Below are 12,838 nucleotides of genomic sequence, written 5' to 3'. Positions count from 1 at the left end.
AGGACGCCTGCCAGGCCCTTGCGACCTCCAGGGCCCCACTTCGCCTGTGCAGGCAGAGCACCCATAGCAATGGGCCTCTTCACAGAGGTAAGTCAGGGCGAGGTTCTTGGGCCACATCTCTCTGAAGTCTAGGCTTTGTAGTGTGTCCTGCACTTGGTGGTGTGGGGATCAATTCTGGAGGGGACCCCTTGCTGCGTTAGGTCTCATTCACACCCTCATCTCTGAGTTTGTACTGTGGCTCCTCTGCTGGGTTACCTGCAGTGCAGTGGCAACTCTCATGTGACTTTGTTCCCCCATAGATGACCAAGATCAGCCACTGGTCAGACCACACTGTCTCAAGGGCACAGGGGCCAGGTTAAGATGCTGACATCCTGGGGACAGCCTTGGGATAGGTGCCCATGATGGCAGTAACCTTGCTGCCCTGAGAGGTCAGCCTAGTGCCCCTGCTTCAGACGGGGAGGTGACCTAAATGGTGCAGGCTGGGCTCACCCATGTGGCTTCCTGGGCCCCCATTTGTGTCAACGTGCCTCCCTTTTTTAAAAAAGTCCCATACTTTGCCACGCAGAATCATCATGGATCTCTTTACTCGTTAGGGTCAAAACCACGTAGGTAACCAACCTTCTAGCTGACCACAACTTTGGGTGAAAAGAAAACAGTTCTGAACCAGGCCTGCTGTGTGTCTCTGGGCCCCCATGCTCCCTGAGGTTGGCGAGGAGGGGGCATGGCTGCAGGTCCTCAGGTCCCTACCTCTAGGCCTCACTTTCTGACCTGTAAAATGGGGACGTGCACACATCCTAGGGCTGTTAGAGAATGATGTATGGACATGACAGCTAATGGCAAAGGGCAGGGCCATTGGGAGACTGAGCCACACAGGCCATGTGGGAGCCGCTGCGTCCCTCACTGTGGGAAGCACCACAAATACTGCTAAAGCCGTGGAAACACAGACCCTGCCCTTCACCTAACATGTGAGTCAATCTGAAGATCTGATAAGATTCCTTTATGTAGTAAAGAAAAACATGGACAAAATTTTTATTTCTCTTTTTCCTTTCTTTTGTAATAATAAACTAAAACCTCATGGTCATTCTCCCCTGACCTGCGTCACCTCTGGGAAGTCTCTGTCTTAACTCTCCCTTGAGCAAAGACACACGTCACTGCCGACTGGACGCAGAGCTCCTCCAGGCACCACTGGCCGGGCGTTTTCCAAGTCCATCTACCGCGCAGCTGAGTGATCCTGGTGAGTGGGACAAAATGAGCTCCTGCTGCGGACGCCTCTGGGCAGGTGCTGGACGGCAGGAGTGGGCACTTGGGAGGAAACAGGCACAGCTCCCTCTAGGCAGCTCTCTAGGCCCTACTAGGGGGACTGCTGGCCTCAGACAGAAATTTCTTTGCGACCTCTGGCCTTCTAGGCCCCTCCTTGGTAGGAGAGAAAGGAGGTCAGTGGCTCCAGCCAAAACAACAGGTGTGTAAAGTGCACGTTCCCGGCCTGCCCGGCCTGCGGCCATTGCTGTAACCAGGAAGGCTCTCGCCCACTGGGCATCTTTCCTTTCCTTGGTAGCACGACTCTTCTCTCATGTGCTCCCAGGATAAACTCATTTGTGGGAAGTTGGGAACACGTATTTCAGGGGAAAATGGGACCCTAGTTCTTACAGTCCTAAAAGCCACCTGTAATGTTCCTGGCCCTTCTAACTAAACTTCTTAAAAACACTCGAGAACTAGATTTGGTGAGTGTCGCCCAGGCAGAACCAGGTACAAACATGGAACCAGGGTCTTGCTGTGCCAGTCCAGGGAGAAGACGTTTCTGCATCCAGACTCCACAGGACGCCTGCCTTGGCCCTTTCTGTCTGCTAGACACTGCCCAGGCCAGCCTCTCTCTTGTCCACCCCGGGGCCTGGCAGTGGGCTGGGAGAGCTCTGCGTCCAGCGTGGTGGGGGGAGACGTGCACGTGAGGAGGGAGAAAACCTGAGTGCACTAACGGGCAGCGGCGGGGGCTGCAGTAAAAGGCTGAGGTTGGCAGTGGAGGCCGCGAGCGGGTCGGCTCTTACCTGACCACCTGCAAAAATGACAGGGGTGGAGGCGGGCTTTGGGCGGTAGGGAATGGTGGCACCTTTCGGTGGGGACTAGGAAAAGGGACAGGAGAGGGAGAGAGAGCGTTAGAGCAGCTTTGCAGCATGACAGTGGTGATGGTAGGGGAGGCCTCATCCCGAGCCCGCCCCCCTGCTGTGCCACCCGCCCGCCCGCCCCAGCCCCTTAAGCACAGCAGTGCCAGGAGGGGTGGGGGGCGCCCTAGGGCAGGAAGGCCATCTGCAGGAACCACCCCAGTTTCCTCCAGAGGGTCACCCCCTCCTCCTTGGAACCACCGCCCTAAATATGCCCAGCCTGGGCGCCAATCACCCTGCCAGATGCCAGACGGGCTCCCCTGGTGGCACAGAGGGTTGGTCCCCAGACAGAGTAAGAACCAAAGATGAGACCCTGCCTGCGTGGCCCTGGGTGCTGTCGCTCCACTTGTGTGTCAGCCCGGTGTTAAGTCTGAGAGAAAATCTCTCTCTCTCATTAATCCCTGAGAAAAAGCCGAGCTTGTGCGCAGCTCCACTGTGGGAACTCTATGCCCAGTGCTCCAAAGGCTGTGCTTGGCCTGAGGTGATGTTCAATAGACACCATCATAGGAAAGTTAGAAACATCCAGTTTCACTATTATAAAAAAAGGAGCTATTTTTCAAAAAGTTTAGAGTCCAAATGAAATATTCCACAGTCGTGGTGAGGTTTGCTATAATTTCCTTTGATTATTTGTGTCCAACAGTACAGGATTCTTCTCTCAGGGTGAACAATATTCTCAAGTACCAGAAGTCTGCCAGATTCTGACAAAGTCAACCAAACCCTTTGGTCAGAGGCAATCAAGAGGGTGGCAGTCTTCCCTGGGAACAGAGGTCATTGGGCCTGGCCCAGGTGAGCGAGTCAGGAGTCTCCAGGTGAGCAACACCACCAGTCAGAGGCAGAGGGGGTTGGCCAGAGCAGCCTGTCCCTGCTGGGAGTTCTGGAGGCCATGGCCCACTCAGGCCCAGCCTGTGGCCCCGCCAGTAAGATGTGATCTCAGAGTGCCCCCACCTGAGACACACAAAGCGATGAAGAGACAGGTTCAGCAGAGTGGGTGGCAGCTTCAACTCTGTAACCCAGGCCACGTCATGTGACCTTGGCCATGCTGTGTGACTTTGCTGTAAAGCGGGAAGGCTGCTGAGAGGGCCCGTGAGCTGACTGCTGCCTGGGGTGACGCTGGGCTCCCAGGGAAGGCCCATCTTCAGTATTTCTGTGGTTATGGTCAAAGGCCTCCAGAAACGTCTGTGCAAAGTGGGGTGCATTGTGGTCTCAGATCAGATTCAGGGTTGATCGCAGAAGAATCGTGATGAGACCGAGAGTGAATGAATGAGCGTTTTCACTGCATCAAGCAGAGGACTTGGTCCAGCTGCTGTCCCCCTGCCCCGATGCTGAGCAGCACACTCCTCGTGACCCTCAGCCTCAGTGTGTCACCCCCAATCCCTGGTGCCCTCTGACCCTACTGACGGCAGTGCCTGCCATCTCGGCACTGTGAGCTCTCCCGGGGCCTCTTGCTTGTGATTCCCAATTCCCGTTCTCACCAACTTCCTCTGCCAGAGGAGAGGCCTTCTGAGCACAGCCCCCCACAGTCCCCTGGGATGCAGCAGGCGTCGCCGGGCAGGCCGTGGCCATGACACCTGTGTTCTCCACCCGACTCGCCCACACACAGCCCAGACTTGCGCTGGTAATTTCAAGGGTGTCAGGTCCACCCCACAGCCACATCTGAAAGTCCTCTGAACTTCTCCATTTGTCCAGTTCCTCTTCACTGAAAAACAGGCCCAGTTGTTTCTAGGTGCCATGAATCTTCTCCCTGGTGAGATGGCCGTCCCCCCATCCCCACTCTGGGAGCTTTGTAACCAACGAGAACGAGGCATCACCTCAGCCCAGTGTTTACCTATTTGCACTGTACTTCAACGTTCACCATCTCACAGATGCCCCCCCCCGCCTTCGGGAAGGAGACAAGGCTGTTCCAATCATGGCCCTGGGGGCACCAGGGCCCCACGGCCAATGGGGGTCAAGCCTGATCTGTGGGGGCCGCATCTGACCACAAACATGGCACAGGCCACGCCACTTGTGCAGAGTCCTGAGAAGACCACGGGTTTGCTCTGACCTTTGAGGAGGGGTGGAGGAGGCTCTGTCCTCCTGGAACTGTTCTATCCCCGTCACTCTGAGGTGCCCTCACTGCCTAACAGACAAGCACGTGCAGCCTGTCGGGCATCCCCAGCTCACTGTGGCCCTGTCGGCTGGGCCCCGCTCACCGTCTGCCCATGCAGCCCCTCCAGGGTCCCAGCGGCTAGGGACTGAAGGGAACACAGGCCAGCACTGATTGTCACCAGGACTAGTAGTTGGGGAAAACTTCAGAACTACACTATTTAGAAAAATATTTTTGACTTCACAAAATATACTTCAGAAAAATCAAAACTATACATGTTTTTTTAAAGAGCTGGACATGGGTTTTCACACCAAGCCAAGTACAAAAGATGGATGAACCCACAGCTGCCTGCTGAGGCTTCAGTTCCTATGGGGATTGCTGTTGTGGTTACCTCGAGCAGAACCTCGCTCTTGGGCACAGCGGCGTGAGGCAGAAGAGGGGCCCGGCCGCCAGGCCACCAGCATGGCTGTTGGAACCTCTGAGGCAGGATGACTTCATTTTAGGTTAAATTTCAGCAGCCTTTGATAGCTTTGATGAATCTTGCTGCAAGTACTGGTTGAAATTTAAATCTCAGGGTATTTCCCCCCAAAATTTCAAGACAGGCTTTTTCCTGCTCAGCTGGGCCTTCTTTGCTTTTCCTTCAGTTTTAATCCTTTTGTTTACTCCTCTCTGTTTTTATAATTTGGGCATTTTCATGTGTTTTTCCTAAGTTGTGCCCTTTGTACCTCGGTGGTGCTCTGATGTCTGCAGGCCTGGTGGGCACAGGCCTCCTGCCTCGCCTACCCCAACTGGCCCAGTGCAGCAGTCCTGCCCACAGAGTGAGCCTTTCCACCTCCCCATGCACATCTCCAGTGCAGACTGTCTCCAGCGCAGACTTGCACCATTTTTAAGACCCAACCCTTTGCTGCACACCCCTCACTCCATGGACTACAACTCTTCATCCAATTCCAGAAATGAGGGGATGAGTACGTGCCTCCCCACATATTCTCTCCTCGACTCCCCAGTGAAGACGATGGACCCACCCAAGGTGGCGGGTGCCAGGGGCTGCCCTTCCCACGGCACCTGCACACCCAGCACAGCTCTCATTCAGGTTGCCTTGGGCCTGGATCAGGGACCCAGGTCACATTCCTGACACCCAGCCCCCATATGGCCCTGACCGTGTGAATCCTGTGTCCCCAAGGTGCGAAAGCCTTTGCCGTCACCGACACTAAGAAGCCACAGCCAACGTGGAGTGAGGGGTAGGCCGGCGATGACCTCCGGATGCACAGACAGACTGTACCTCCAGCATGACCACACAGATCTGCTTGACACACTGGATGATGGCGTCAGGGGTCCCTGAGATGGTCACCGCCCGCTCTGTGGAGTTGGGCAGCATGTCCCCAGCCACCTGGACCTGGGCACCTGTGGACTGGAGAAACCAGATGTTGGAAGGGGCACGACAGAGGGAGAGGCAACAATGTGCACTGGAGCAGCGCTTCCTGGACTCTTGAGAGGGTGTGCGTCGAGGGCACAGTGCACCTTGGGAAACTCACCCCCCATGTCACCCCCTCTATGCCCGCCTGGGTGCCCCAGCCTGCTGCACATTCCCTCGGGAGCCCCTGTGGGCAGGTCTTGTCTGTCTCAGCCCACCACTGTCCAGCATGAACCTGGCGAGGGCGAGTGATGTTGGACAGGAAGCATTTTAACCTGCAGAGGGGCGTTTGCAAGAGACAGAGGCTAAAATACAGTCACTTTTTCAATTATGTGAAATTCTATCTCCTTTGTAGAGTATTAGGTCACAGAGAAAGATGGATTCTAGATGGGCCTAGACTTTATGGCTGTCTTTCCTTGAAGGAATCAAGACTGGGCAGCCACCCTCCTTCTGGGAGAGGGAAGGATTCGGGCTTTCCTTGGAATAGATGAACACGTAGATATAAAGTCTGAACCTCATGCAAACTCTATCCCAGCTGGGGTGCCTCAGTATTCTCCCAGGAAACTGGGCCTAACAGTTGAAGGAGGCCCCTCATTGGGGCAGAGACCACAGCCCCACTGCGCAGGGCCTCTGTGCCCTCGAGCCATGTGACTGGGTGGTGGAGTGCTACAGCCCACCCCATCGCACGAGGCCCCTAACCGTCCTGGGTCGGGCACATGCCCCTCCCTCTTGCAGTGCCCGGCACCTCTGCACGAGGCCTGCGAGGGGGTCTGCACATGCTGCAGGGTTTCCCATGTTCCACTCTTGCTTTTTGGATTGTTCTCTTCTTGTACACTCCATGCCAGCAGGGTCTGCAGTGACAGGGGCTGACACTCTGCTGAGGGTGGCAGTGCCTCCCCCAGGGAGAGTCCTTACCTACCCAGCAGCTTGGCACCCATCGGGCTGGGGAAGGTTCTGTTACCTCCCTGATCTCCTTGATCTTGGAGCCGCCTTTGCCAATCAGGGACCCGCACTGGCTGGCGGGGACCACCAACCTCAGTGTCACTGGGGGCTTGCTGGTGGCAGGGCTGTTGCTCATGGAGTTAATGATGTCCTGGAGAGGGAGACATGAACACACGTTGGCCAATACATGATGCTGTTTAAACATCAGTGAGTGCAAATCTGAGGCTCTGTGAAAGAGCATTTGGAACGTGCTCAAAGAGCCTCTTTGTGAGCCCGAGTGGCAGCAGGCACAGGCTTCAGCACCAATGGTGAGGTCCCCGTCCTGAAAGGCTCACGGTCAACGGGGGAGGAAGACAAGTGTGGAAACACACATGCTCCTAGATGGAGGCGAACACACAGCAGCAAACGGCTGAGTGTGCACAGAGAAAGGACACAGTGGATGGGCTGGGCTGGTTGCAGAGGCTTGAAGGCCAAGTCAGGCTTAGGAGGACAAGGAGATGGCGGCTGGATGGGCAGTGGGGAACCTGCATACGCCGACCATGCACAGACGTGAACGTCAGAGTGGCTGCAGTGCTGCCCTGGGACGGGGCAGGGCGCAGATCCACAGGGTGCCCAGGCTCAGAGTTTGACCTTTGTCCTTAAGGCCTGGAGGGGCATGGAGGGGTTTGGACAGACTAAGTGACACATTTTTGACCGAAAAATTTATTCCCCAGCTTGATCACTCTCTGAATAAAAACAGTAAATCATCTCTAAATAACTTCTAGTAATTTCAAAAAAATTGGAAACACTTAAAAACCTTAAGATTTGACTCACTGACAGAAGTACACAAAAATGTCATAGCACATTAATGTACACATATTTATATGTGCCAGCATGAGAGTTAACATGTCTGTGTCTCCCTTTATCCATCCACATCTAAGCCAAGCTACACAACCAGGGGTGAGCTGCTGTGGAGAAGGCTGGGGCCCAGACGTGCCAGCCAGGGCTTCCCGAGGGCTCCGTGCTCTGGGGGCAGGGCTCAAGGAAACATGAGTGAGGTGGGCATGTGCAACGCTCGTCTTAGGAGGAGGAGGGACATTGGCCTGTCACCAGGTAGACTGGAGTGGGGAGAGTCCCTGGGAGGCAGAGGAGATGAGAGGAGCCAAAACAGGTCCTGGTGGCTGGGTAGGGAGTCCTGGGTGGGCAGGGCTGTGCCCTTGTCCAGAAGCAGGGGATGTGGGGAAGAGGGGACGAGGGGCTGGAGAACCGGCTGGGACCAGGTCCTGCCCTCCGTCTGCCCACAGGGGTCTTGAGTGGGTGCATCTCACCTCTTCAAACTTGTAGGCAATCATGGCAAAGGCCTTGAAGATGGCATCCGTTGGGCCTGTGATGGTCACGATTCTTTCTGGGCAGTTTCCTTCTGAGATGTTGATCCTCGCACCACTCTAGAAGGGAGGTGAGCAAACCCAGAAACTAGATTAAAGCAGCAGGGCCGGTAATGGGCCGGGTTCTCCAGGCCTACTGACAACAACTGATGCCAACGTATCTGGTTGGTGCCTGATGGGCAAACCTCAATACTAAATAGTAAAATTCTTTCCAGCGCTGTCCTTTATAGTGCAATTTTAATCAGCAGAAAGGACCCAACTGATCAGTAAGGAGGCGCCACATCCACGGCTGCTCGCTGGGGAAACAGAGGTGCCTGAACCACTGGGGTGTGTGTGTCAGAGGGAAGGGGCCTCCCCCTGCTGTGTGCCCCCTGTTCAGTGAGGTGACTGCAGCAGGTAGCACTCCCCGACATCCCTGCGCACACAGCAGGTTCCCAGCTGGTCTGGGTGCAGAGCCACTAAAGGCCCTCCCAGCCTTGCATCTCCCACCGACCCAGAAACAGGATGCTGTTGAGAGCAAGCCAACTCACCTCTTCACGCATCTTTTTCACAGTTTCTCCTTTCTGGAACAAAGATTAGACAACAAGTGAAAGGAATCACTCAGGGCTTCCACTACAGGCGTGCAGAAGGTTTGGCGCGACAGCATGCGGTGTTGGGAGCCGCCTGCCTTGTGCGCCCCAGTACACCCCGGAGGTGATTAAGCAGCAGCCCCTCAGAAGGCCAGACTCCGTACCAGGCGCCGCTGAGAGCTGGACACACGCCGTGACTTGTTCAGCCTTCACCACAGCCTTGCAGGTGAGCCTCACAGAGGAGGACACCGAGGAGCTGGCCCAGGGGCACACGGTGGGCAGGCTTGGACCCGGGGACCTGACTCGGCACCCCACATTGCCAGGGAACCTGCTCCACGGTGTGGGGATGGGTCTGTGCACAGGTTCACAGCCAACCCCTACTTTTATCACAGGCAAAGCGGGGACAAGGCCCACGGCCCATGACTCCCCAAGGCTGCCCCCCGAGGCAGTTGTGAGAAAGAGCTGGACTTTGAGCACTGGTGGTGCCCCTACTGTACAGGGACCACTTGGGACACCAGGGAACCCAGAAATAGTTAAAACGTGACCAGACAGGGACAGTAGCCCTCAGCCCTGGCCTCTCTCACAGGCACAGGGTTCAAATTGGAGCTTACTTTTCCCCATAGGAACATTTCTTTTATTTAGAAAGTAAATATGAAGAGACTCACTGCCACTCATTGGCCATAGGTGGGAGACTACTCTGAAGAATGCAAGTGAAAGAATTCTTACTGGTCTCTCAAACCCGGGAAGAGGGACTGACCACCAGGGCAGTGGGGGCGAGACTTCCGAGGTCACCAGCTGGGGCCTTCCCAGGGCGGGGCTGTGGGGGAACACCTCCCGTGCTCCCACAGAGCTGGTTAACACGATGCTCTGGGACCAGCCTCAAGGTGGTGCAGCTTGGAGGCAAGGAGATGGCAGGATTCCCTGGGAATCCTCACTGCACGTGCACACCATCCAGCACAGGGGTGCCAGCGGTCCTCGTCGTCCCCTTACAGAGACTCGATAGAGGCAGGGAGTTCACTCTGTAATTACCTTCCCGATGATGCTTCCAACTTCCTGTAGAAAAAAATCACAGAAAGATGATGTCATAGAGCAGAAAGAGAAAAAAACCTGTGACAGACACTGAGAAACCCATCCATTACGAGTGAGGAAGGAGATTTAGACAGTCAGGAGGGAGTGCACAGGCAGGCTACTTGTACAGAGGCCCTGAGCCCAAGGGTTCCTCTGTGCCCATCTGACCAAGGCCAGATCTAGGTCCTGCCTCTGACAGACAGATGAGCAGAAGGAGAATGGCCAGCCGCTTTCCAGATAAATAAGTTGGGAAGCATCACCTATGCACTTAAGGCCTTAAGGAAACCCTGCAAGAAAAAGGTGAAAAATAAAATCTCCCTCGATTTTGTGATGTAAAGAAAATTTAGCATTGCTATCGCTATTTGACCTTTTAAAAAGGTAGAACATTCGAAGGCACACTTGAACACGCTGCCATGGTTCTAAAGCCTGAAACCCGTGATGGTTTGGACATCCCGGCCAGGCCTGCTTGTCAGTCACAGCCCCTCCCTGCCTGTGACAGACCCACACGGCGCTACCAAGTATCTCACAGAGACAGGGCTCCCTGCTTCTAGCCAGAGAGAACAATATCTTTCAAAATCAAACTCATTTTCCTAATTACAACAAAGTCCTCAGCAATTACAACGTTCCTGGTGAACGCCTTAAATTGCGCTAGGCCATGGGGAGGGCGTGTGCGGCAGGGAACGGGGCAGCAAAGAGTAGCTGGGCATGAGGCAGTGACCCCTTTGGCAGTCAGGGCACCTCATCTCCCATGGGCAGTGTTTGGTGCTTGTTGTGGCAGCTGCTGGAGGTGGGGGCCGTATAACTGACCTCACAGACTGCCCTCTGCAGTGCACACCCAGACTGCCCTCTTGTGGTACACACAACCTTGACCACATGTCACCCAGTTTGGAGAATGAAAGGCTGGTCATCATCTCACCAACACAGAAAGGGATGCTCTGGCTGTGACACCCTCCTCCCTGCCCCCACACACAGGATAAGGGCATATCTTCTGGAAATCTAGGATGAGCAGTACCTCAGGCACTAGGCCAGAGCCTCCGCTAGCCCCCTGGCAGGAGACCACGCAGATACTGGGAGTTGGGTTTCTCATGGCACAAACACAGGACAGATGGAGGAGCCAGAACAAACCCTGTGCTGTTGGACTGGAATTGAGAGCGTGAACTCATGGGGCCCAATATATAGAGATAAATATGGAAATAAATATTACACAAATGTGTGTATACACATGTGTGTGATTATACATACATACACACACCTATATACATAAACACATAGATACATATATTCCCCAACTCTGTCTGGGACGCACAACAGCCCAAGAGCGATGAGCATCCCATGTGCCCTGATCTGGGTTTCTAACACCATCCTCCTCTCAAAGGCGTCAGAGTTCTTTGGAGGAATAGCTGGTTCCAGGACTGGGGCAGGGAAAGTACAAAATGAGCCATGAGCGGTGTTTCGTGCCAGAAAGTAAGGTAGTGCTGTAAGAAGGATGGATCACGTCAAAAGGACACAGGAGCAAGCACAGAGGGGCTCCCACTGGTCAAGTCAGGAACAATATGAGCATCAAAACAATGGGGAATAATATGAATAAAATAGCAAACCCTGAGTCCATGAAGACATGGATGAATGAGTGGATGAATGAATGCATTCCAAGTCTGATGACAAACGGGACATTTACATGGTGTCTAAGTATCCCCCAGCAAGGCCTTTTTCATAACAGTGGAAGCAGAGCAGGTCTAGGTGGAGAAGTCTGGCAGGTACCCCCAACCAAGTGATCAATAATGGGACACCCTAAGATCTGGGCCACCAGAGAGGAAAGGTTTTGTGACATTCCTGCCAATGACGAGAAAACATCAGAAAAAGCCAAAGTGAGGGACATTCTACGAAAGAACTGACTGGAAACTTTCCAAAGGGAAAGGCAGGACTGGGGAGAATCCCGTCATGAAGGGTAGCATCGGGACAGCTGGTGGGCTTGAGTGGGGTCCGAGGAAAAGTAGCCAGAACCTATCAGTGTTGGCATCCTGATGGGTGTGCTGAGGGTGTGGAGGAGAACGCCCTCGTGTGCACAAAATACACACTACAGTATTCACCAATAGGCATCAGGTGGCAACTTAGTCTCCAACGGTTCCAGGGGAAGCCTAATTTGGACTGTACTGCAACTGCTTTGTCAGTTTGAGATTGCTTACAATTTTAAACAGCATAATATAAAACAAAGACCCGGCCTGGGCATGCCCTCCCTCTCTTCCCAGCTGGTCTGACTTTCTTTACGAGGAGAGTGACAAGGCAGTGGCCTTGCACTTCTGTACCTTTCCATGCATCAGCAGGCGGATTGTCAGGGTCACGTTCAGGCCACCTTCTGAGACCTTGGACTCCATCTTTCTCCCAAAATGCGGCTGGGGGTAGTGGCTTAAGGTGCCAAGGGTGCCGTGAGGAAGGACAGATGGGGCCCAGATGGTGTCACCTGGAAAGAGAAAGCACAGCTGCTGCTAACTGAGAACAACCTCAACAGCCAATGCCCACGTGGAGGATGTCCTGTTCCACAGGGACCTTCGCCTGCAGAGGGTGGGGAGCAGGGGTGCTGCCTCCACCACTGCTGCCGGCAAAGCGGAGGTTTCAGGAGGCAAAGGCTTCCCCGGGACCCCCTGTAGGCAAGAGGAAGGAGCGCCCGGGACTCCCAGTGGTGTGACCTGCACGACCTGTACAGGCTAGGGGAACACAGCGTGGGGGGACAGGCCTTGGGGGCCCACTGCTGACTAACCGAGTGACCCCCAGCCAGGTCACCAAGCCCTCAGGCCTCAGTTTCCGCCTCTGTAACGAGGGAAACAGGAAGAGCTCTCTCAGCAGCTGGAGAGGGAGAGGGGTTCCCCGGTAAGCCCTGGGGTCCTGAGTGTGCATCCGGTGAGTGTCTGCTCCACTATTACATTAGTTCTGCCCATTTCCCATCACATTGCTGCCAGGACCCCCCCTCCAGCTGGGACTCCTTTCTCCCTTAAAAAGCCAGGAAAGCGCAGGCAGTGACATTCCCCTTTCAATGACAGTCAAGATTCCTTGCTAATCCTCATTAAGTGGATTTAGTCTCTATTAAATGAACTGCCAAATAGCCGAGCATCCCCCTTTATAAAGGTTTCAGAAAATGCTTTCCATACCCGTATCACTGGTTTATGTTTACTGTATGATTTCTGTGACAGTCGGCCCAGCGTTTAGCCTCCCAGGCAGTTAGGGATCCGTTTTATGATTTACAGGCAGGG

At 54.4% G+C, this 12,838-nt stretch overlaps 1 protein-coding gene across 15 annotated transcripts in view; it reads right to left on the bottom strand.

Moving 5' to 3' along the window:
- The window catches only part of PCBP3 (poly(rC) binding protein 3), a 263,795-nt gene that overhangs the window by 27,538 nt on the left and 223,419 nt on the right, over positions 1–12,838 (bottom strand). For 7 of the 15 annotated variants that reach the window (XM_058523305.1, XM_058523304.1, XM_058523292.1 and 4 more), the window contains 7 exons: positions 11,897–12,051; positions 9,555–9,578; positions 8,487–8,519; positions 7,900–8,016; positions 6,396–6,743; positions 5,519–5,647; positions 2,043–2,117 (listed from right to left, as the gene is read on the bottom strand). In XM_058523305.1, coding sequence (XP_058379288.1) covers positions 2,043–2,117; positions 5,519–5,647; positions 6,396–6,743; positions 7,900–8,016; positions 8,487–8,519; positions 9,555–9,578; positions 11,897–11,965 — 795 coding nt within the window. In that variant the 5' untranslated portion in view covers positions 11,966–12,051. Of the gene's footprint in view, positions 1–1,973; positions 2,118–5,518; positions 5,648–6,395; positions 6,744–7,899; positions 8,017–8,486; positions 8,520–9,554; positions 9,579–11,896; positions 12,052–12,838 lie in introns of all 15 variants that reach the window. The other 8 variants (XM_058523302.1, XM_058523297.1, XM_058523299.1 and 5 more) reach the window with 5 other exon arrangements.

The sequence above is a fragment of the Diceros bicornis genome, chromosome 27 (assembly GCF_020826845.1).
Source record: "Diceros bicornis minor isolate mBicDic1 chromosome 27, mDicBic1.mat.cur, whole genome shotgun sequence".
Lineage (NCBI taxonomy): Eukaryota > Metazoa > Chordata > Mammalia > Perissodactyla > Rhinocerotidae > Diceros > Diceros bicornis.
Note: the sequence above shows the minus strand (reverse complement) of the source record. Positions and strands in the feature narration are given on the sequence as shown.